The 25111-nt window shown below is 46.8% G+C and overlaps 1 protein-coding gene across 1 annotated transcript in view; it reads right to left on the bottom strand.

The window, feature by feature from the left end:
- MYO1H (myosin IH) overlaps positions 1–25111 on the bottom strand; it is a 100246-nt gene that overhangs the window by 1321 nt on the left and 73814 nt on the right. Inside the window, exons 16-31 of the mRNA XM_050749962.1 lie at positions 24990–25036; positions 21592–21672; positions 20412–20517; positions 18859–18976; positions 14301–14414; positions 11938–12014; positions 10496–10564; positions 8419–8503; positions 7226–7385; positions 6215–6298; positions 5348–5441; positions 4773–4828; positions 3727–3862; positions 3090–3157; positions 2844–2941; positions 1421–1520 (exon numbers count right to left, since the gene is read on the bottom strand). Coding sequence (XP_050605919.1) covers positions 1421–1520; positions 2844–2941; positions 3090–3157; positions 3727–3862; positions 4773–4828; positions 5348–5441; positions 6215–6298; positions 7226–7385; positions 8419–8503; positions 10496–10564; positions 11938–12014; positions 14301–14414; positions 18859–18976; positions 20412–20517; positions 21592–21672; positions 24990–25036 — 1493 coding nt within the window. The remainder of the gene's footprint in view (positions 1–1420; positions 1521–2843; positions 2942–3089; positions 3158–3726; positions 3863–4772; positions 4829–5347; positions 5442–6214; positions 6299–7225; positions 7386–8418; positions 8504–10495; positions 10565–11937; positions 12015–14300; positions 14415–18858; positions 18977–20411; positions 20518–21591; positions 21673–24989; positions 25037–25111) is intronic.

Genomic DNA, 25111 nt, shown 5'->3' with positions numbered 1-25111 from the left:
AGCCAGTGCCACCTCCCATGAGATAAGCCAGACTTAGAAACTGGCGCATGGAGGCCTGTCAGCCTCTTCAGCCAGAACCAGTCAGGGAGGAAGACAGACTCCATGTGACTCCAGAGGGGAGAGAGACAGTCTCCAGGGTGTCACTTTTAAGACAGCATGTAAACTAAAAAGACACCTTATAGTCTACATCCAAAATGATTTATTTTAACTTGTCCCCAAAGGAGTTCATTGTGTCTAGGGGCAATTATTTTTTATCTACAAAATGATTTTATTTTTTTGAGACAGAGTCTCACTCTATCACCCAGGCTGGAGTGTAGCGGTGCCATCTCAGCTCACTGCAACCTCTGCCTCCCACGTTCAAGCAATTCTCCAGCCTCAGCCTCCCTGAGTATCTGGGACTATAGGCATGTGCCACCATGCTCAACTACTTTTTGTATTTTTACTAGAGACAGAGTTCATCATGTTGGCCAGGCTGGTCTCCAACTCCTGACCTCAGGTGATCCGCCCATCTCGGCCTCCCAAAGTGCTGGGATTACAGGTGTGAGCCACCGCACCTGGCCTGCAAAATGACTTTATAGGTAAATCCACTTAAATTTCAATGTGTATGAGACACTCCATGTTCACAGACCATTTTTTAATTAATTTGTATCAAAATTCTTTGTATAATACAAGAAACATTTTAAAGATATAGCCCCCTCTGCTTTTAACATGTCGTTTTTCAGCAAAACTGGATCAAAACAAGCTCCATGTATTACCTGCCAGCGAGGACCACTGGGATGCTCAGCCCAGCATGAGCACAGTCAGGGAAGGCAGCATACTTGTGTGTTCAGGCTAGACTTCTCTCTAGCATAGCCATGGTTCCCAAACCTCTGTGCTTGTTAGACCCATTTTATACCAAAGGTATTAACACGGGCAGCCTTTGACACATGTATTCCAAAAAGCGAGTTTATATTTTCTTACATATTTTTTATGTATTTCTTACATACTTTTCTTACATTTATATTTTCTGGCATCCTGAAGCCCAAGCCACACCTCCAACCAATTAAGTCTCAGTATCTGGGTGGGACACAAGCACATTGATTTCGATGTGGAGGGAAGTTATGGATAGCCACTGTAATGAGCATAAAGCCTTCATCCAGTGAAAAGTGAGACTCTGTTATTTGAGAAGTGTCTTATGTCAGTTTCTGGTTCCCTGACAACTTAAGGATGGTAAGCTTTTCTTCTTTTCTCATTCAGTGTTTAGACGTATATATCTCTGTATCAATTTCTTCCTATCTTACAGATGTAGAATTAGGAATAGAGGGCAGAAATGAACTATTAATAGCTTGTGAATCCAGTCAATCTATAGGACTGAAATTGGTAGAACTTTAACTTACATTCTATAAAACGGCTTACTTCCCTCCCAGAGACGTCCACTCACCACTGTTAATTGTCCATTTTTATTTTTATAGATTTGTTCTTCCGGTCCAGTGTCGAAAACTATTGTGCCTTCTTTTCCCGGACTAATAAAAAACTGTAAACTTAAAATACACAAAGTGACACATTACTGACATACTGTATTTTCTTCTCTCAACCTTTGGTCTGCAAAAGAAATTCACTTACGAAATTCTACTAATTTCAAGATCAAATTCCTGTTTTATTACAGTGTTTTATAGCATATTTGAGGAAAGGAAGAACGCTGTTGCCACAGCTGGGTAACCTACATGTTTCGGTAGTTACCGTGAAATCAAGTGAGCACATTCAGTTCTTCAGAGGGTCAGTGTGAGGTCTGCGGAACTACTTCCATGTCACGCTGAAGCTCTGAGGGGCTGAGTATTCCCTCAGAGGTACAGCAACACAAAGATGACACATTTCAAAGCACTCAACTCTCTCTCCTTATTCCACCTACAAATGTGCTCCTCTGGTTGTTAAAACTTGGAACAGCACAGGATGAGGGAAAAGAAACAGCTCTCCAGGATATCCTGCCTTCACTGACTTCATTTCTCTGGAACCCAAGATCACAGGGATGAAGACGGAAAAAAGTTCTTTATGGGAGGGGGCGAGGATGTAACACTAGAGGCTTGTTTCTCACCCCTTACTGGTAGAGATGGTGCTTGATTATGTTGGAAGCAGGAGGCAAGCAGGAGTGAAAACAATATTTGTATCTTTCCTGATCTGTAATAATTTTTTTTTTTTTTTTGAGACATTGTCTAGCTCTGTTGCCCAGGCTGGAGTGCAGTGATGTGACCTCGGCTCACTGCAACCTCTGCTACCTGGGTTCAAGTGATTCTTGTGCCTCAGCCTCCCGAGGCACAAGAATCACTTGAACCCAGGTAGTGGAGGTTGGGATTATAGGCGTGCACTGCCAAGCCCAACTAATCTTTGTATTCTTTTTTTTTTTTTTTTTTTTGGAGACGGAGTCTCGCTGTGTCACCCAGGCAGGAGTGCAGTGGCGCAACCGCGGCTCACTGCAAGCTTCGCCTCCCGGGTTCACGCCATTCTCCTGCCTCAGCCTCCTGAGTAGCTGGGACTACAGGCGTCCACTACTGCGCCCGGCTAATTTTTTGTATTTTTAGTAGAGATGGGGTTTCACCGTGGTCTCGATCTCCTGACCTTGTGATCCGCCTGCCTCCGCCTCCCAAAGTGCTGGGATTACAGGCGTGAGCCACCGCGCCCGGCCTGTATTCTTAGTAGAAATGGGGTTTCACCATGTTGGCCAGGCTGGTCTTGAACTCCTGGCCTCAAGTTACCTGCTCGCCTTAGCCTCCCAAAGTGCTGGGATTACAGGCATGAGCCACCATGCTCGGTCTTAATAAACACTGTGACATTGAATTACTTCCTGAGCTGAAGATGAAACCACCTACCTTCCTTGAACAACATTGACAATGTTCTCCTTCTTAACCAGCATGACGAGTTTAGTAACTGCTTCAAACATGTGTCCACACTGCAAAACGGCATCCCCCTGGGGTGGGGAGGAGACAAGGCATAATTTCAGTATTCACAGCTTAAAGAAACAGACACACCGACAGACAAGTTTCACGGTGGTCAACTTAACATTTTGGCAGTATATCATTTCTGTCTTTTAGTAGAGACTGGTGGCTGACAATTACCTTTTGCTTGTCCTCTGGTGAAACATGAATGACTAAGATTCCGTCTCTCAGATTGCTGGTGGAGACACCTTAAGACAGATCCAGAGTTAGGAGCCAGGAACTAGACAGCTTGACGTGAGTACAGAGAAGAAGAGATACGCCCAGGGGCTGCCCAACCCCATGCTTCATTCTCCTAGCTGGGCCCAGAAGGATGAAGGGCATACTTTAGAAATCAGCCTGCTAGTGGGCTCCGATCGCCATGGAAGAAGACTATTGCCAGTCTGGGTACTTGAGTAAAGTGGTGCTATTAATATTTATGCCAGAATAAGGGGTGCAGTCCAGGCTGGGCAACGCCAGGGGAGGAGGGCAGATGGTTTTTTTGTTTTGTTTTTTTGGGGGTTTTTTTTGGAGCCAGAGTCTCACTTTGCCGCCCAGGCTGGAGTGCGTGGTGCAGTCACAGCTCACTGCAACTTCCAACTCCCAGGCTCAAGTGATCCTCCTGCCTCAGGCTTCCAGTAGCTGAGACTACAGGTGTGCATCGCTACCCCGGGGTTTATGGGCACCCTACACTTGTGTTTCCCGTTTGGGAGCTTCATGACTGGACTTTCTAGTAGTTGAGTCAACTCAGTGCATTGTTTTAAGATTGCCCACTTCTTACCTTTGAGAGCTGAGTACTCTATTTTCTGCTTGATTTTGGCAAGTTCCACCACGTAAGCTGCTTTCTGAGTAAGAATGAGTTGCCGCTGCCGTGCTTTGAAGCCTTTTCTGTCATATTTAATGACTGGGACACCATACTACAAGGGGAAGGTGACTTCATGGCGGGGAGGCGGGGCAGAGTACTGAGTTTCTTGCTACTCAGACCCCAGTAAAGTGATGTCAAGCATTCAGAGAAGCTCAGATTTATAAAAATATATATACATACAATTATATATATATATATATATATATATTTTTTTTTTTTTTTTTTTTTTTTTTTTTCTGGCTGTCTGCATGGTGGGGATTTTGATTCCTAGCTCTGCCTAGCTGCATTGCCCTCTGAGGAAGTCAAGGCTATGGCTACCTGCCTTGCAGGTCTGCTCTGATGGTCAGAGATGAAAACTTTCACAGCCACAGTGTAATCCAATCTAGGCACAGTGGCTTCTATTCTCCAGGGAACAAAAAAAAAAAAAAAAAGTGGGGCAGAGCAGACACTGGCACACATGATCACCAGAGCTGCACCTGCTGCTGTGTGCCAGGCAGCAGCCTGAGCACCTCCCACCCACCGACTCATTCATCCTCTCAGTAACCCCATTATCCTCATTCACAGAAGATCAGAGGCACCAAGAGCTTAAGTGACCTGCCCAGGATCTCACGGCTGCTACGTTCAAAGCCAGCGTCAGCGCCCAGGCACTGTGGCACACTGCCTCTCACCAATACGGGGGTGTTTCATGATTAAGTTCATGGCTACACTTCACTCAATTGTGTAGGAAAGCAAACCAAGACAGTTTGTAGGGTGACGGGGGGATCATGAGAACAGCAGCCATGATCTAATCATCATTTGTTCCCCATCATCTTAGTTAATACCCAAAGCCTCACAGTTGAGAGCCCCGGCTGCCCAGCTGCACCCCTGCACTTAAGTAGTGCGCCCTTTATGGAGAAAGCTGACCCTGCTCTTAGACTCGATGAGGGAATCCTGTTTGAGACTGAGGACACACATTGCCTTACCTGGATCTTCTCATGGCTAATTAGCTGAAGCACTTTGGGATTAATGTCTCCTTCATCTAGAGAGGGAACCAGAAGGCCATGAATCATCACTAAAATACCAATCCTGCGGGAAAGTCACTGGTATCTGCTAGCTTTGTTATGCACCTCTGTGCCAAGATCTCAGCTGGGGAAATAGTCATCAGGAAATGCTGCAGAGTTGAACATCTTCCTTTGACTTATTTTTATTTTTTATTTTTTGGAGACAGAGTCTCGCTCTGTCTCTCAGGCTGGAGTACAGTGGCATGATCTCGGCTCACTGCATCCTCCGCCTCCTGGGTTCAAGCGATTCTCCTGCCTCAGCCTCCTGAGTAGTTGGGACTACAGGTGCATGCCACCACACCCTCCTAATTTTTATATTTTAGTTGAGATGGGGTTTCGCCATGTTGGCCAGGCTGGTCTCGAACTCCTGAGCTCAGGCAATCTGCCCACCTCGGCCTCCCAAAGTGCTGAGATTACAGGCATGAGCCACCGCGCCCCACCCTTTGACTCCTTTTAGAATTGGAAAGCCAAATACATAGGCTGGAAAACGTACTTACTTATCCGACTGTTGGCAAAGGGTTGATTTAAACTTTCTGTGTAGCCGTCTTTCCTTCCCCTGAAGATTTCACTTGTAACTACCTTTTGCTGCATCTGGTAATACACAATTGAAAGTATAAAAATGGTAGCCACAGGCTTCTTTGGGATAGAGGAGCTCTAGACCCATTGATGTCACATCCTTTGCTGGATAAACTGTGGGAGCCTTGTTACCCTGGAGCATACAAGTCAGAACACCTTCCTGGCTTTGGCCAAAATGCCCTAAAAGTCATATTGGTAGAGACTGGGTTGACATTTCTGCTTGTTCTCTTACTACCTTCCTGAAAGTAGATTTTTCAGAGTTCCCAGAGCAGTTTCTTGTAGATCAGGGATTGGGAAACCAGAGCCTGCGGGCCAAACTCAGCCTGCTGTCCATTTTTGTAAGTAACGTTCTATTGGGACAGAGCCATGCCATTCATGCACACATCGTCCATGGCTGCTTTCTCACCGTAGCAGCAGAGTTGAGTAATTCCAACAGAGAAAGGCCACAGACCCTGAAATAGTACCCTTTACGCAAAAGACCCGCAGGTTAGCACGGTGAAAAACAGATCTCCAGCAGAAAGGGGTCTACGTTCTCTGCTCCCGTGGATGAATGGCAGGAGCCACTGCGATCGTTTTCCCATAGTAACAAAGGGAGCCGTGCTGACTACAGTAACAGCTGGCATTCATCCAGGGCTCTCTGCTGGTCTACCTGCAATTATCGAACATTTCAAGGCATGGGACCAGCATGACCCCCTGCTTATAGGTGAAATGGTGGATGAGGAGGACTGACACTCAGGACCCACTCTCACTCCCTCCACCACCTGCCACCGCAGACATCATGTCCCTACCATTGCTTTCCGCTCAGCTGTGATCCCCCGGCAGTACTTCTGCACCAGGTTCCTCACGCACATTTTCCTGAGCAGATCTGATGCCTGTGTGGAGAACATACTTCTTTCCACTTGCCTCACTCACTCCCTGTCTGGGGCTGTGGCAATCAAAATGAAGCTTTTAAAAAAACACTGCTGTATTCAGTTTGATTTCAAGCACAGTGTTAATATTTTATATTTTATAGTCAGAGCAGCTAACTGGATCCTCTCCCAACTTTTTGCTGTTGCTTAACTAATTATTCTCAAACTTGAATATGTTTATGACTTTCCTGCAGAACTGGCTATAATGAGATTCCTGGAGATTTTGACTCAGTGGGTCCAAAGTAGAGCCCAGGAATCTTAGAACAGCCCCACCTCTAAGTTCCAGACACAGAGGGTCCTCAGACCATCTCTTGAGAGATGCTGTTCTAAGTAGGCTACGTCAAGAATAGAAACCATTTGAAAGTGCTCTGTCGGCCGAGCATGGTGGCTTACACCTGGAATCCCAGCACTTTGGGAGGCTGAGGCGGATGGATCACTTGGGGTCAGGAGTTCGAGACCAGCCTGGCCAACATGGCAAAACCCCGTCTCTACTAAAAATACAAAGATTAGCTAGGCGTAGTGGCGGGTGCCTGTAATCCCAGCTACTCAGGGGGCTGACCCATGAGAATCACTTGAACCTGGGAGGCGGAGGTTGCAGTGAGCCAAGATTGTGCCACTGTGCTCTAGCCTGGGTGACAGAGCAAGACTCCATCTCAAAAAAAAAAAAAAAAAAAAGTGCTCTGTTCAAACAACCTCCAGTGGCTTTATAATGTTAGTAAGGACATCACGAGTTCTAAGGAGCTCAATTTCTTGTGCAGCATCCTTGGGAAGAAGGGCTCTGCCAGGGCAGCCCTTTCAAGCCAAAGGGAGGCAGCACAAAGACATATGAGAGTTAAGCTTCGTCAGTGCCCGTGTTACTTACAACACTGGAAATCCCGTATTAGTCCTTACATTTTCCAAGATGCCAGGAGGTCTCAGCCAGCTCTTGTCCAGGACAGTCTTTGGAAGGTGATACCGGAGATTCAAGATGTAATTCTTCCGCACAAACACGATAAATTCCTCATTGTCGGGACAGAGGGGTTTGTTGCGACTGATGAATCCCTTGATGAACCTAAAAAGGAAAATGTTTTCTTACTTTTCTGGACCATTTCTTCACTGAGATTTACATTCTCTTCCCCCTTCTTTGATTCAAAGGAGGCCAAAGTGGTAGAGGCTGTTGAGATGACCACATAGGCCAGAAGCCTGGAATGTAGGCCCCAGGCCAAATCTGCCCCACACATATGTTCAGTTTCACCCACACGGCCTTTTGTTTTGTTTTGAGGAGCTTTAATTAGTTGCCAATCAAAAAAAGTTAGGAAATAGTGCATAAAAGCCAGATTTCAAGGCCGGGCATGGTGGCTTATGCCTGTAATCCCAGCACTTTGGGAGGCTGAGGCAGGCGGATCATTTGAGGTCAAGAATTCGAGACTAGCCTGACCAACATGGTGAAACCCCGTCTCTACCAAAAATACAAAAAATTTAGCCAGGTGTGGTGGTGTGTGCCCGTAATCTCAGCCACTTGGAAGGCTGAGGCAGGAGAATCGCTTGAACCCAGAAGGCGGAGGATGCAGTGAGCCTAGATTGCACCACTGTACTCCAGCCTGGGTGACAGAATGAGACTCTGTCTCAAACAAAAAAACAAACAACAACAACAACAAAACTCCAAAACCCAGATTTCAGTGTTCCTTGAAAATTCAAGCCACCTGGCTACATTTCCCTACAGCGGCAGTCAACTGGAATGGGCTAGTTACTGCCCCACCTTGAGGTGGACTGAGCGTTCCAGTTTGCTGCAGTCTCTACCATGCCCTGTTGTCTTATCCCAGCTCATGAGATTCACTCACTTTACCTGCCTGGCATCAGAAGGCATTTGACTTTGTGGCTTTTGAGCCAGGCTAAGAGAAATTCCAAATACATTGAGTTGTGATCACCATCAAATTCAGCTCAGAGCAAAGGGATGGGCCCGAATTCCTAATGGCATTCTGAAGGGAGTTTTTCCTTTCTGCACAAATCCAAAAATCACAAAGAACTCATCTACCTCCATGACCATCCCCTGCAGGGCACCAGCGTTTAGTGACCTGTCCTCTCTGTTGTACCTGAAAACTTACTTTCTGATAATCCGCACGGCCCACTTTCTCCTTTGGATTGCCTTCCGAGCCAGAGCCCCACGCCAGTGGGCTTCCAGTTTGATGGCTGAAAGAGTTCACTGCTGGCATTAGAAGGTGAGCACAATCGTATGGAAATACAGAAGGCTTTTCCAGAAGGCTTTATCCATTCAACAAACATCTGGACGCCCATCACAACACTCTGTTAGCCTCAGAGATGGAAGGTCGGATGATCGTCATCAGTTCTTACCTGGGAGCACTCAGGCAACAACTGAACCAGGGGGAGACAGAACAGAGGGGCCTATGGAAGATTTCCGGGGAAGCCCTGAAATTACATGAGGGAGTCATTTTCCCAGGGTCTTTTTCAGCCACAGCAATGGCACTTGTGATGGTACAGATCAGTCTTCCCACCATATTTAGTTTCACTGGGGTTTACTTTTAGTTGTCTACATTAAAAAATTGGGGTACACAAATTAGGGCACATAAAACTTAGGTTCTGGCTTATTTCCCAATTTTTTTTTTTTCTTTTTGAGATGGAGTCTCACTGTCGCCCAGGCTGGAGTGCAGTGGTGTGATCTTGGTTCACTGCGACCTCTGCTACTCAGGTTCAAGTGATTCTCCCACCTCAGCCTCCTGAGTAGCTGGGATTACAGATGTGCACCACCACGCCCAGCTATTTTTTGTGTGTTTTTAGTAGAAACGGGGTTTCGCCATGTTGGGCAGGCTGATCTCGAACTCCTGACCTCAGGTGATCCACCCACCTTGGCCTCCCGAAGTGCTGAAATTACAGGTGTGAGCTACCGTGCCTGGCCTGTTTCCCAATTTTTAAATGCTCTTCAGATTTTTTTATTTTTGAGTATTCAGATTTTTTGAACGCTTTTCTTTTAATCCTCAGAACAGCATTGTTTCTATTACAAAAACAAGCAACTTGAATCAACCCAAATATCCATCAACAGAACAGTTAAGTTGTGGCATACTCATAGCTCAGAGGCTGGCCCACTACAGCCCGCCGCTTGTTTATGTAAATAAAGTTTTATTTCAACACAGCCCTGCCCATTCATTTACATATTATCTAAAGCTACTTTCCTGCTACCATGGCAGAGTTGAGTAGCTGTGACAGAGATCATAAGACCCCCAAGTCTAAAATACTTCCTATAATGCTGACCTCTGCTACAGTGGAATACTATGTAGCTATGAGCAAATGAATAACTTAAATCTACACACATCTCCTGGTAGAATTTCAGAAACAATCTGGAGTGCAATAATGTCACCCAAAATACCAAGAGTATAGTTTTAAGTTTAAAACATGCCAAATTATAAACAGATTATTAAGAGATACATCTGTAGATAGTGAAACTACTGAAGAAAAACAAGAGAATGATTAATGCAAAATTCAAGAGAGTGGTTACTCCCAAGAAATGTATGCGTATGGGTGGGAGTATTGTTTGAGAACATGACTGGGGAGGGACAAAAAAAAGGAAGGGCTTCAAGGGTACTTGTATGTTTGAAACCTTTTTCAAAAATTATTCTTTTGTTTTTTTTGAGACAGGGTCTCACTTTGTCACCCAGGCTGGAGTGCAGTGGTTCCATCGTGGCTCACTACAACCTCCGCCTCCTGGGCTCAAACAATCCTGCTGCATCAACCCTCCAAGTAGCTGGGACTACAGTTGTTAACCACCACGCCTAGCTAATTTTTGGGTTTTTTTGTTTGATTGTTTTTTGGCAGAGACAGTGTTTCACTATGTTGCCAAGGCTGGTCTCGAACCCTTGAGCTCAAGTAATCCACCTGCCTCAGCCTCCCAAAGTGCTAGGATTATAGGTATGAGCCACGGCGCCTGGCCCACAAAATTATTCTTTAAATGTACACATATTGTAGGTCCAATAAAACATGCCTGTGGAACAAATACAGGCCACTATGTTATAATCTCCAATCAATAAGGAAAAATGAGAAGAGGTCCCAGAATTGGACCCCACACCAAGGTTTTAAGGATGAGCAGGGGGAGAGAACTCACAGATGTGCCCCCAGGTGCCAAGCAGATGAGAACGGGAGCAAACTCATGTGCTTCTTTCTAATTCTTACCTGCTTGTCTTTTTTTCACATATTCTCTCCTTCCTAGGCAGCTTTTGTATGTGGCTTGGATTCTTGCAACTTGAAATAAAACAGATGTTTTGGTGAAAGGGCTTTGCATTTGTGCATCTTTGTGGCTGTGACCTCCAGGGGTGTTTGGGGGATAATGGAAGGGGGCATCAAAGGCCTGTGTGTAGTGATGTTTCAGGAAGCCATTTCAGCACTGCAGACCTGAGAGCTGGCTGGTTACATGACGCCTGGCTCCCAGATGCTGCCTGGGAACTGGAGTTTCCTTCCTGCCTTTCCTTTTCCCAGGGCAAGGAACAGACCTAGTGCTAGGAGCCCCCCAGTTCCATGCCAGGCATTGGGTTTCATTCTCATACCCCAGCCCACAAGGCAGGCATCATCAGCACAGTTTACAAATGGGCATGCAGGTTCAGACAGATGGTGAAGATGCTTGCTGGGCAACACAGCTAAGGAGGAGCACGAACCCAGGTCTGACCACAGAACACTCTCCCTCGGCTTCTCAATCCTGCATCCACTCCCTCCACACAGCAATCTAGGTCCTATCAGAGGCCAAGCTCATGAAGGGCCTTACAGAGCAGCCACGTCCTGTTCCCTGCAAGCCGGTTAGAGATGCTGGCTCAGGCCCTGCTGGCCTAACTGTGGCCCTTCAGCCACATCCCCAGCCATTGGTTCCTACTGCTACGGAGGTCAGAAAATGAGACCACCAAGCCTTGAAGCCAGATACACCCACGTTCAAACCCCAGTTCGGCTGCTTACTCGCTGTGTAGCCTTCAACAAGTTACCAACATCTCCGTGCCTCAGTTTCCCTGCATAGAAAGTGAAGACAGTAACACCCATGTCACCTACCTCATGGGTCTGTTCTCAGAACAGAATGAGACCGTGGTATAAAGGACTTAGTGTTCACCTGGCGTATGGCAGGCCCTTAAATGACTCAAGAGTGCTTCTTGATAGACCGATTACATTTCAAAGGGGACGCTCCCTCCCCCAGCAGTTTTGATTTTTTACTTTTTGCATTTCCCCATCTAACTTTTCTCATTGACCATTCCCAACAAACCCCCAGGCTGCAGGCTTTGAAGCTACACTTTCCAACATCAGACACACAGACAAGTGACGTTTTGGAAACGTTCATTTAAAGGGGCTGGTCTCTCATGGTTTTATACCCTAGTAGTGAACAACAGGATCTGATCCAAACGAGAACTGAGACGGCAGAACAACGTTTATATATCTGCCTGCATCTGTGACTGACCTCCAAGCACTCATGAAAACAGAAATTCACAGGGATTTTATCATAATCCCATATCTCGTTCCTAGTTTCCAAAGTAAATGCTTCTAACGTTATATCAAACACCCATGTTTAAGATGTATCCCCAAGCTCTACTTGTTCATTTCATATTCTATTGAAATCAGGACAGAAAAAGAAATCATACCTAGTTGATGTTTACAAAATTCCAAGGCATCTTCGGTAGCAAACAGAGTTCTGGGGAAACGAATGAATATTTTGGTTCTAAAAGTGAAAAGAAATGTTTTTGTAATTAATTGGTCAGTTTACCATCTAGTGGGTTGAACGGTGCCCCCTTCAAAAATTCATGTCCACGCAGAACCTCAGAATATGATCTTATTTGGAAATAGGGTGTTTGCAGATGTGACTGACGTAAGGATAGAAATGAGATCATCCTGGAATAGGGTGGGCCCTAAATCCATTGAGAGTGTCCCTATACACACAGAAAGCCACAGGGAGGAGCCCCTGTGAGCACAGAGGCAGAGATTGGAGGGACACAGCTACAGCTAAGCAACGCCAGGAGCCACCAGAGCTGGAAGAGGCTCCTGCAGGAACGTGGCCCTGCCAGCTCTTGATTTTTGGATTTCTGGCTTCCACAGCTAGGAGAGAACAGATTTGTTTTAAATCAGTCACTTTGTGATCATTTGTGACATAGTCCTAGGAAAGGAATACACCATCCTAACCTGAAGTTGCTTCAAGTTATGTTCCTGGGCTTTAAAGAGTGACGACAAAGAATATGGGTGTTTTTTTATTGGTTTTTTGTTTTGAAACAGAGTCTCAGTTTGTTGCCCAGGCTGGGGTGCAGTGGCGCAATCTCGGCTCACTGCAATCCCCATCTCCCAGGTTCAAGTGATTCTCATGCCTCAGACTCCTGAGTAGCTGGGATTGCAGGCATCAGCCACCATGCCTAGCCAGATAAAGAATGTGGATCTAAGCTTAAAAGAAGATCATGCCGGGGCGTGGTGACTCACGCCTGTAATCCCAGCACTTTGGGAGGCTGAGGCAGGCAGATCACCTGAGGTCAGGATTTTGAGACCAGACTGACCAACGTGGTGAAACCCCGTCTCTACTAAAAATACAAAAATTAGCTCGGCATGGTGGCGTGTACCTATAATCCCAGCTACTTGAGAGGCTGAGGCAGGAGAATCGCTTGACCCCCGGAGGCGGAGGTTACAGTGAGCCGAGATTGCGCCACTGCAGCCTGGGTGACAGAGCAAGACTCTGTCTCAAAAAAAAAAAAAAAAAAAAAAAAAAAAAAAAAGAAAGAAAGAAAAAGAAAGAAAGAGAGAGAGAGAGAGAGAGAGAGAGAAAGAAAGAAAGAAAGAAGATCACATTAGCCAGCAGAGAGGCTACAAATATTGACCTCACGTTGCCTGCCCCACCCTCGGCCTGGTGAGGGGGAGAGAGAGAGAGAGAGAGAGAGAGAGAGAGAGCGCCAGAGAGAGAGAGACAGAGAGAGACAGAGAGAGAGAGAGAGAGAGAGAGAGAGAGAGAGAGAGAGAGAGAGAGAGAAGAAAGAAGATCACATTAGCCAGCAGAGAGGCTACAAATATTGACCTCACGTTGCCTGCCCCACCCTCGGCCTGGTGAGGGAAAGTTCCCTGGGCAGCCACTGGGGGCAGCAGTGGGTGGTGCCTGATGATCCCACTCTCCCTTGTCCCTGTTCCAATTTATGGAACAGGGGACAGACGGATCCCACCTCTGACCTCCATGCCCTGCCTCCCTCAGGATGTGCTGAGCCTTGCAGAATCCCCTTGGAGATCTGGATTGAATAAGTAAGTGATCCTTGGGACAGGCCCAGAATAGGAGCCCAAGGATGGAGAGAGGCTAAGGCGGCCCAGAGGACCATGTACAAGCGGGAGTTCGGAGTCGGCGGGGAAAGCCCACGAACAGGGTCACAGGCGGAGATCTCCGGAGCGGGGAAGCCCTGCCTCGGGGAATACATCTTCACGCTGGGGCACCTTTCCCTGCAACCACATTAACCCTGACCAAAATGACTAACAAGGCGGCCTCAGATCTTCCCGATTCATGTCCCTTGAGTTGTGCCTGAAAGCTTTCAATGTGTACGAAAGTTCTCTGCTCATGGACAACTAAGACTCCACAGTTAAGAGTTCTAGCACACCATTTCTGAGATGCTACAGATGATCTCACATTGTCTAGGTCCCAGCTCCTCTGGCAGGTCACGCGTACATGGAAACAGTGAAAGAATCCAGGCACACAGAGGTTAGGTGGCCCCTCTGGTTCCCTGTGTTTTGCCAGCAAGGAGGCCCATCTGCTGAGCCAGTTTAGTGCGGAGCGTTCCTTTATAACTTCACTGCCTGCCACCGGCAGCACTATAGCTCTTCTAAATAATTAAGAGCTGCATTTACATTGAGTAGATGAGGCATACATCTTGCAAATCTCCATACATCCCTAGGAATTGAGTCTCCAGGCTCTAGATGGATACGGATCAATGCACAAACCCTTTGATGTCAAGGGAAGAGACCATTTGGTGGTCTTCTGGTCACTTACTTGCCTAACTTGTATTCCTCAGGTTTGTAGCCCATGTAGTTGATCAGCCGTTCCACGCCCTCTGCTGGAGGCCCATGCCAGTGCGGCCAGGTGTCTGGGCATAAGGACTTGTACCTAGCAGGAGAGGAGACCGACATGGAGAAGCTGTGACTGTACCTTCCTCTAGCCCTCCCCCACATCCCCGGCCCCAGAAGCCTGCTGAGCGCTGCTGTGGCATGTCAGCCACTCACTGTATGTAGTAGTCCCATCACACGAACTTTCTCGAATTCAAAGATGGGTGCTTTGCAAGAAAGGAAGAAGAGAGAAACTGTTTCAATATAGTAGGGGGTTTGACCTGTCTTTGTAGAACAATGACATCATCAGATGCTCAACCCAGTGACTCAATTCCACTCCTAGGTATCTGTCCCAGAGAAATGAAAAGGTGTCTGAACATTCATACGTGAATGTTGATAGCAGCCACTGGGTGTAGCAGTGCATGGTGCTATGATTCATAATAGCCAAAAGGTGGAAACAACCCAGATGTCCATCAATAGAAAACTGAACAAACAAATGTCTCGCTCTGTCACCCAGGCTGGAGTGCAGTGGCACGATCTCCACTCACTGCAAGCTCCGCCTCCTGGGTGCACGCCATTCTCCTGCCTCAGCCTCCCAAGTAGCTGCAACTACAGGCGCCCACCACCTCGGCCAGCTAATATTTTGTATATTTTAGTAGAGACAGGGTTTCACCGTGTTAGCCAGGATGGTCTCGATCTCCTGGCCTCGTGATCTGCCCACCTCAGCCTCCCAAAGTGCTGGGATTACAGGCATGAGCCACCGCGCCTGGCTTCATATTATGTTTATTTTAAAATCAGATTTTAAATTGTTAAAAAAAAATACATGTATATATTTTTTGGATACAGAGCTCACTCTGTCACCCAGACTGGAGTGTAGTGGTGTGATACCAGCTCACTGCAACCTCCACCTCCTGGGTTCAAGTGGTTCTCCTGCCTCAGCGTCCTGAGTAGCTGGGATTACAGGCGTGTGCCACCATGCCCAGCTAATTTTTGTATTTTTAGTAGAGACGGGGTTTCTCCATGTTGGCCAGGCTGGTTTCAAGCTCCTCACCTCAGGAGATCCACCTGCCTCAGCCTCCCAAAGTGCTGGGACCATAGGCATGAGTTACCATGTCCGGCAAAAAATATTTTTATTTTCCTGGAATTATACTTTATGAGCATGTTCTTTAAGGGTATCGAGTGTCCCATGTTCTTCCTCTGTTCAGCCAGCTACACAAAGGTGCAGGATGTGTGCTTCCTGAACTCCAGTGAAAGCTAGAGAAGATGGGGTCTCCACCACCCGCAGGGGACACAGCACAGTCTCAGGCCCTGCTTTCATCCATGCAGACCTTGCCCAATACCAGCACGCACTGCCAAAGTTAGACAGATAAGGAGGGGCTGGGGAGAAGCCCTAAATGCCTGTAGGTTGGAGGGACTAGTACCTTCTGCCCTCTTCAAATTTATGATATGGTTGCTCCCTGATCAAGGGAAGTGGTGCCAGGCAGGTGCACAGGGTTCGGCCATCTCCAGCTCAGTCCTGTGAACCTCCCCCTGCCTCTCTGTCCCCAGCCACTGACCAGCTGCTATGCTGGCCTCTCAGCTTGCCCTGGAGCCTGCTCCTACCTCCAGGCTTTCCTGCCTGGATTGATGTTCCCTGAATGCTATGGACTGATCGTCTGTGTCCCCACAAAATTCATATGATGAAGTCTAACCCCCAATGGGATGGTGTTAGGAGGCAGGGCCTCTAACAGGTGATTAGGTCACACGGGTGGAGCACTCATAAATGAGATTAGTGCCCTTATGAGCTCATCTGCCCCTTCCACTATGTGAAGACAGTGAGAAGGCACCATCTACAAACAAGGAAGCCAAAGCTGGCCCTCACCAGACACTGAGTCTACCAGCACCTTGATCTTAGACTTCCCAGCCTCCAGAACTGTGAGAAGTTTCTGTTGGTTAGAAGCCACCCAGTGTTTCATTATAGCAGCCCAAACAGACTAAGACACCAAATGTCCTCATGGCTCACTCCGTCACTCAGAGAGTGACCCTCTTACCTAAGGAGGGAGGCTGGCCACTCTTTCCATTTACCTGGATTCACTTTTCTTCAAATAACATATCCCTGCCTGACCTTATATAGTCACCCCTCAGTATCTGTGGTGGATTGGTTCCAGGACCCCCATGGATACAAAATCCACGGATGTTCAAGTCCCTGACAAAAAATGGCATAGTGTTTGCATATAACCTGAGTACCTCCTCCTATACACTTTAAATCATCTCTAAATTAGTTATTATACCTAATACTATGTAAATGCTATGTAAATAGTTGTTATATGTATTTCTTTTTAATTTGTATTATTATTATTGTATTGTTATTTTCATTGTATTTTTAAAAGCATTTTCAATCCATAGTTAGTTGAATCCTTGGAGGTGGAACCCATGGGTATGGAGGGCCAACTTTACATCTTTGTTATTGCTGGTCTCCCCCATAGAAAGTAAATTCCATGAGGATAGAGATGGGGTCTGTTCTGTTCTCTGCTGTCACCCCAGCTAGGACAGTGCTAGCTCAGATAGCTGCTCACCAGTTTTGTTTGTTTGTTTGTTTTGTCTTGATACAGAGTCTCATTCTATCACCCAGGCCGGAGTGCAGTGGCATGATTGCAGCTCACTGCAACCTCTGCCTCCTGGGTTCAAATGATTCTCATGCCTTAGCCTCCCGAGTAGCTGGAATTACAGGCATGCACCACCATGCCTGGCTAATTTTTGTATTTTTAGCAGACACAGGATTTCACCATGTTGGTCAGGCTGGTCTTGAACTCCTGACCTCAAGTGATCCGCCCACCTTGGCCTCCCAAAGTACTGGGATTACAGGTGTGAGCGAACATGCCTGGCCTGCTCACTAGTTTTTATGAAAAGAATGAATGAGCCTCAGAGAGCAGCAAAAATAGACAATCGATGTATGAAGTTCAAAAAAAACACAGGTAGATGGGAACATCAAGTTCGTATGTGTTTGGGGGGTGAGGTGGGCGGTGGCTGTTGCCCCTGCCATCTGCCGCAGAAGTCAAATTTGGGATGAGGATGAATGAATGATGAGTAGCTGATGGGCCAAAATGGTGGGCAAAGGAGGTACATCCAGGAAAAATAAAGGCAAAGAATCTCAAATGACTATACTCAAAATATTAGGTTGAGCCACATGAAATTGCTGATATTCAACCATTCTGACCCACCAAAGTGACCATTTATTATGCTTGAGAGTGTGTTGCTATTTTGGTAGCATAAATTCACACACAGCCCATCATTGAAGAAGTGTTGGTGGATAAGCAGTTTGGGGGATGGTGAGAATAGGCGTAGAAATACTTCATTAAATCTTTACAAATTCCCTGAGCCCAGACAATTTAATCCTACAGATCAGGGAAATGACAGGTCACAGCTATAAGAGAATGAGGATTAGGACCTAAGTTTGTGTGGTTTGAAAACCCATGTCCCCACTGCTAACCTGCTGCTCTCAACAACCTGTTGGGCTAAGGCACTAAACTAGGCCCTACGGTCCCAAATGGACTTAGCTTCCCCTGCTAATTCAGAGGCCTGTGGGGCACTGCCCACGGCTGCCCCCTGGTGGCAGGTCTACACACTTGGCCTTGCCCTTGACGGTAAACAGGGATTAGTGAAATGAACAGAAGACGTTAAACTGAGTTTTTGTGAGTTTGTTTTTTGTTTTGTTTTGTTTTGTTTGAGACAGGGTTCTCATTCTGTCACCCAGGCTGGAGTGCAGTGGTGTGATCTCAAGTTCACTGAAGCCTCAACCTCCCAGGCTCAGGTGATCCTCCCGCCTCAGCCTTCCAAGTAGCTGGGACTACAGGTGCGCACCACCACACCCAGCTAATTTTTTTTTCTTTTTTTGGTAGAGATTGGGTTTTGCCATGTTGCCCAGGCTGGTCTCGAACTCCTGGCCTCAAGCAATCCTCCCACCTCGGCCTCCCAAAATGCTGGGATTACAGGCATGAGCCACTGCACCCAGCCAGAGTTGGTTTTTATCTTTTTGTTTTGTTTTGTTTTGTTTTGAGACAGAGTCTCACTCTGCCGCCCAGGCTGGAGTGCAGTGGCACCATCTCGGCTCACTGCAAGCTCTGCCTCCTGGGTTCACGCCATTCTCTTGCCTCAGCCTCCCGAGTAGCTGGGACTACAGGTGCCCACCACCATGCCCAGCTAATTTTTTTTTTTTTTTTTTTGGTATTTTTAGTAGAGATGGGGTTTCACCGTGTTAGCCAGATGGTCTTGATCTCCTGACCTCGTGATCTGCCCGCCTCTGCCTCCTAAAGTGCTGGAAATAAAAGTGTGAGCAACTGTGCCTGGCCCAGAGTTGGGTTTTTATATTCTCCCAAATGTTAGTGTTTTTAGCTGTCATAACTACAGCAGTTAAGAACCAAACTGAGCCTTCCTAAGGGATGCCATTTTCTTTATCATTAAACCCCAGAGATTCTCACGTAGTAGGCACATGACTATTAGCTTCAGATCAATGAAGCACATTTTACCTTTGCAAGAAATGCTCGTATTTCCTCCGGTATGCAAAACCAGCCCGTCTCACCCGCAGGTGCTCCATCAGCCCCAGGTATTTGATCTGATGCCTTATGAGGAAGTCATCAAATTTGCCTTTGGAGAAATAGAAGAGAGAATGACAGGAAAGGACTCCATGGCTTCATTTCAACCAAGACAGATCACAGTCTGAAAGCTGAAGTTCAGTGGGCTGGGTCTGGCCCCAGACTTGTTTTGTGAGGCCTTAATTAATTAATTAATCAATTATATTTATTTATTTATTTATTTTTGAGACAGGGTTTCACTCTTGTTGCCCAGGCTGGAGTGCAGTGGCACAATCTCAGCTTACTGCAACCTCTGCCTCCTGGGTTTAAGTAATTCTTCTGCCTCAGCCTCCCAAGTTGTAGGGATTTCAGGTGCCCGCCAACCATGCCTGGCTAATTTTTGTAGTTTTAGTAGAGATGGGGTTTCACCATGTTGTCCAGGTTGGTCTCAAACTTTTGACCTTAGGTGATCCACCTGCCTCAGCCTCCCAAAATGCTGGGATTACAAGCATGAGCCACTGTGCCCAGCCCAATTGTGTTTTTTTAAATGGGAGGAATTTTACAGGAAAAAATTAAATTTCTGGTTCCTTTGAAAAGTCCTGAGATCTGGCTATCCTGGGCCCAGAGTTCCACATGGCAATAGCTGGCAGGAGAGGAGTAGCGCTGCTGCCCCTTTAGACAGAATGTGCCTTCTCCAGTTTGCCACAGTCCCCTCTACTCCCTATTGCCTTACAACCTGTCTGCTTCACTCATTTGCTTTTCCTGCCTGGCCTCTGTGAGCCTCTGATGATTCATTATCGTTCATTATAATGGTTCCTAATGACTACATTATAGACCATGGCAAGAGCTTAGAAACTACCTGAGTCATGGATCATTTTGGAAGACTGTTCCCTGACTGGAAAAGACTAACGTTGACTCCCCTCACCTCTGACACCTGCCTGACTCAGCTTTGTTGCTCCTGAAAATGACCAAGCTCTGAGCAACGCTCACTCTGAACCACCAAAGGAATTCATTTACCTTCTATTATTATTTTTTGAGATGGGGTCTCACTCTGTCACCCATACTGGAGTGCAGTGGCACAATCATGGCTCACTGCAGCCTTGAACTCCTGGGCTTAATTGATCCTCCCACCTCGGCCTCCCGAGGAGATGGGACTACAGGCACGTGCCACTACACCCAGCTAGTTTTTGTATTTTTAGTAGAGACATGCCACCATGCCTGGCTAATTTTTGCATTTTTTGTAGAGACGGGGTTTTGCCATGTTGCCCAAGCTGGTCTCCAATTCCTGGGCTCAAGTAATCTGCCTGCCTCAACCTCCCAAAGTGTTGGGATTACAGGCATAAGCATGTAACACCTGGCCATCTTCTATTATTTAGAAAGGAAAATTATTCACATCCAGAGGACATCGGGTGAGACTGTGGTGGTGGTTAGGATCTCAACCCACTGCCACCTCGCTTTGCCTTACGGACTCCTTTCCTGAGCCCAGTTCATAATGATTCACAACTCACTGGGTTCTTTCCTGTCATTGGGCTTGATGCAACGGATGTAGGAGGGCTCCTTAGAGATGAGGATTTCTAGAAGGCTGCTCAGACTGTTTTTAAACTGAGTCCCAACCTGCAGAGAGAGAGAGAGAGAGAATGAGCCAGGGAGATACTGCTGCTTCCAATGAATACAGAGAAGACTGGCCAGGGCTCAAGGTGTCAACCCTATAGAGCTGAACTATTGACAGATTGTCTTCCTAGTGGCCATTTGGCCCATTAAGAGGTGGTTTTGGATGTCCTCACCTGAGAAGCCCAAGCTTGGTCTGGTCATGTGAAAGCTGGACAAGCATCTGTCTAGGATGCCTCACTTGCTCAGCAAAGACGTGGTGAGTGCCCAGCAGAAACCAGTGCTGCCCCAGGCCTGTCATTCTCTGCCACCCTCTGCCACCTTCCTTTGTGTTTCTTTGTTGACATGTGGCCTTCATGATGCTGGCATTATTATAACTTCTTTATTTGATGGTATTTTCCTATACCCTCTCCCACTAGATTGTAAGCCCATTGAGGGCAGGGACCTCATCTGGCTTGTTATTGCTAAACCCCTGTGCCTGGCACAGTGCCTGCCACATATACGTAGTAGGTGCTGCTCAGTGAATGTCTGCAAACAAACAAACTGGGACTAAACTTGGAACATGAATATCATGTTCCAAGCTAATGTATATAAGCCACGTTCCAAGTGATTTTTTAAGAGACAGGGTCTTGCTCTGTCACCTAATCTGGAGTGCATAATCATGGCTCATTGTAACTTCGGACTCCTGGGTTCAAGCGATCCTCCTGCCTCAGCCTCCCAAAGTAGCTGGGACTATAGATGCACACCACTGCACCTGGCTAATTGATTTTTTCTTTCTTTTATGTTTTTAATGCACCCAAGTTTTGTCTCACCGATTTTTATCTTGATTTTTTTGTAGAGACAGGGTCTCATTATGTTGCCCAGTCTGATCTTGAACTCCTGGCCTCAAGCGATCCTCCCACCTCGGCCTCCCAAAGTGCTGGGATTACAGGTGCATATATTTAGTAGAATCTGTTAGAGAGTAATATACTTCCAGAAAAGGGGAAGGTGGCTAAAAAGCATAGGTAGCTGGTGGTCATCTCACCCTCTGAGGAATTTTTGTTCCCTTTCCAATTTTGCATGGACATTTATCCCACTCACTGTTGGGGGCCTCCTCCGGTTTTCTAACTCAGCCCGCAGGAAGCATTCCCTCAGGATAACATTCTTGGACTTGCACAGCACCTGTAAGTGATGAGAAATGAGCACCACGTTCGCTGTTTCAGAAATCGCTACAGGGCCATCAGGACGGCTGATAGAAGTGTGCACAAAGCGGCTGGGCGCGGTGGCTCAAGCCTGTAATCCCAGCACTTTGGGAGGCCGAGACGGGCGGATCACGAGGTCAGGAGATCGAGACCATCCTGGCTAACACGGTGAAACCCCGTTTCTAATAAAAAATACAAAAAAAAACTAGCCGGGCGAGGTGGCGGGTGCCTGTAGTCCCAGCTACTCGGGAGGCTGAGGCAGGAGAATGGCGTGAACCCGGGAGGCGGAGCTTGCAGTGAGCCGAGATCTGGCCATTGCACTCCAGCCTGGGCGACAGAGCGAGACTCCGTCTCAAAAAAAAAAAAAAAAAAAAAAAAAAAAGTGTGCACAAAGCAACAGAGCCATCTGCTTGTTGAATGCTTTCAGAGGTTCCTAATGTAAAGAAAGGGGAACAACACAGTCAAATATGGAAATCCTTGTTCACATTCTACATCCACTGCTTTGCCTACTTACTGAGGCTGTTTTTTCTCAGACATTGTCCTTGGTTCCGTGCAGCTGCTTCAGAATAAACTGGCTCTTTAAGAATGAGGCGTTCGAGACCAGCCTGACCAACATGGAGAAACCCCATCTCTACTAAAAATACAAAATTAGCCAGGTGTGGTGGCACGTGCTTGTAATCCCAGCTACTCGGGAGGCTGAGGCAGGAGAATCGCTTGAATCCAGGAAGTAGAGATTGCAGTGAGCTGAGATTGTGCCACTGCACTCCAGCCTGGGCAACAAGAGTTAGCAAAACTCCGTCTCAGAAAAAAAAAAGATCCCAGGCCAGGAATGATGGGACTCAGGCTTATAATCCCAGTACTTGGGAAGGCCGAGACAGGAAGATGGCTTAAACCCAGGAGTTTGAGACCAGCCTGGGCAACATGACAAAACCTCATCTCTACCAAAAAAAAAAAAAAAAAAAAAACAGTTAGCTAGGCGTAATGGTGCACGCCTATGGTCCTAGTTACTCAGGAGGCTGAGGTGGAAGGATCACTTGAGCCCAAAAAGTCGAGGTTACAGTGAACTGTGATCACGCCACTGCACTCCAGCCTGACTGACAGACTGAGAACCTGTCTCAAAAAGAAAAAAATGGGCCAGGCGCGGTGGCTCAAGCCTGTAATCCCAGCACTTTGGGAGGCCGAGGCGGGCGGATCATGAGGTCAGGAGATCGAGACCATCCTGGCTAACACAGTGAAACCCCGTCTCTACTAAAAATACAAAAAAATTAGCCGGGCGTGGCAGCGGGCACCTGTAGTCCCAGCTACTCGGGAGGCTGAGGCAGGAGAATGGCGTGAACCCGGGAGGCGGAGTTTTCAGTGAGCTGAGATGGCGCCACTGCACTCCAGCCTGGGCGACAGAACAAGACTCCGTCTCAAAAAAAAAAAAAGAAAAGAAAAAAATGACCTCCAAGATAATGATGTTAAGTGAAAAAAGCAAGATGCAGAACTACACAGTGTGCTATTATTGTGCAAAGAGAAAGAAAAAGATAAAAGGAGATACACGTACACACATCCTGGCCCCCCGGTTTTTTTAATTGAATTTTTTGTTGTTGTTTAACCCATTGCAGTTCTAAACCTATGGTGATATGGAACAGAAACCTGCAAATAGTACAGAAACAAATTAGAAGTGTTCCCTCCTGAAGTCAAAAAGTTCAGGGAGCTTCAGCCCTGGTGGGTGAAGAGAGAGATTCAGAGAATTTTTTCCTGTGTGATGCCCTCTCTGTGGATTGGTTTGTGAAGCTAATGGCCATGATCCCAGAGGGGAAGCCATTAGAAGAACGCTGTCTCTCATTTGTCAACCAGACACTTCCACTCCCGTGTTCTCCTCTGCATGAGGCAGAGAGTAGCAGACCCACTTCGCCGATGGGGAAACCTGCCACGTGGTCCCCAGCAGGGAAGGGGCTGGGCTGGGACTCAGACCCAGAGAGCGACTGTCTGGTGAATCCAAAGTTAGGAGTTGCTCGTCTATCCTGAGTCCTAAAAGGTTGAGATAAGCAGTCCCACAAGTGGTAGAGAAAGTTCAGGAAGGCAGAAAAAACACTCCTGCGGTGACTATTCACTTGCTCACTCCGAAAATGTTACCTTTAGGGTTAAGCTTTTTATAAACCAAGCTAATAAAAGCTAATGTTGTACAAAACAGTTAACTATTTTAATACAAAATAAGGCCCTTAAAAACTCGAGGTTTTAGGCATGGCATGGTGGCTCAAGCCTGCAATCCCAGCACTTTGGGAGAGTGAGGTGGGAGGATCACTTGAGGCCAGGAGTTCGAGACCAGCCTAGGCAACAGCAAGATCCTGTCTCTACAAACAAAAAAATCAGTTGGGTGTGGTGGTGTGTGTCTGAAGTCCCAGCTACCCAGACTGAGGCAGGAGGATCACTCGAGCCCCAGAGGTTGAGGCTGCAGTAGGCTATGATGGCGCCACTGCACTCCAGCCTGGGTGACAGAGCGAGACTGTCTCAAAAACAGCAGCAGCAGCAGCAGCAGCAACACTTCTTAGATTGATGAGATACATGGAAAGGCAAAGAGATTGGGAATTCCATCGGCAGCCCTGGGGGTTAATACCATCCCCAGCCCCCACCTCATGATGTGACCTTGTGCAAGTTGTGACCTGTCTGGGTCTCAGCTTCCTCGTCCTCAGATCATGTCACCCCAGTATATTCTCATGACACCAGAATGAAATCTCTACTTCGCTGTGGACCTGCCCCTGCCAAGCTCTCAGCCCCCTGTCCTAACATTTCCCCTCGTCCAGACCATAGGACCTTTGCACACGCTGGGCCCTCTACCTGGAACACCTTCTGAACCTTCTATGGCCAAAATCATTCGCATTCAGGTTTTAGCTCAAAGTGACCTCCGAGGGGTGTTTTCTCTAATCACCTAAATTAAAAATGTTCCCTTCAATCACAGTTCCTTCTGTATTCTCTTTGTAGCACTTCTTACTGATGGATAACTTATTTGTGTATATATTTATTATCGATTCCCCAACTCCTGACTGTAAGCCCCATGGGAACAAGAACTCCATCTTGTTCACTAATGGCCTCCAGAGCTGGTACCCAGCAGGGCACCATACACATTTGAATGGCTTGTTGACAGAAGTGTCCACACAGATTATCTTAAATATCTGTTCTGGCCATGACATGCCAGAGTTCTAACACCATGCATGGAAAAGAAAAATCCAGAAGGCAAATTCTACCAAAATCACTATCGTGGGTAATATTTCAAAATCATCAGAAACACATACAGTTAAGTGTCAGACTTACTTCTTTCAGATGTCTGTAAAGAAGATCATTGTTTTTTTCCAAGAATCCTGTAAAGCATTGAATAAAAATTTTTTGAATCAATGACTCTGCCTAAAAATACAATTCCATCCCAACTCATTGCA

Source organism: Macaca thibetana, chromosome 11, assembly GCF_024542745.1.
Source record: "Macaca thibetana thibetana isolate TM-01 chromosome 11, ASM2454274v1, whole genome shotgun sequence".
NCBI lineage: Eukaryota > Metazoa > Chordata > Mammalia > Primates > Cercopithecidae > Macaca > Macaca thibetana.
The sequence above is the reverse complement of the archived record's forward strand: the minus strand, read 5'-3'. Positions and strand labels throughout refer to the sequence as shown.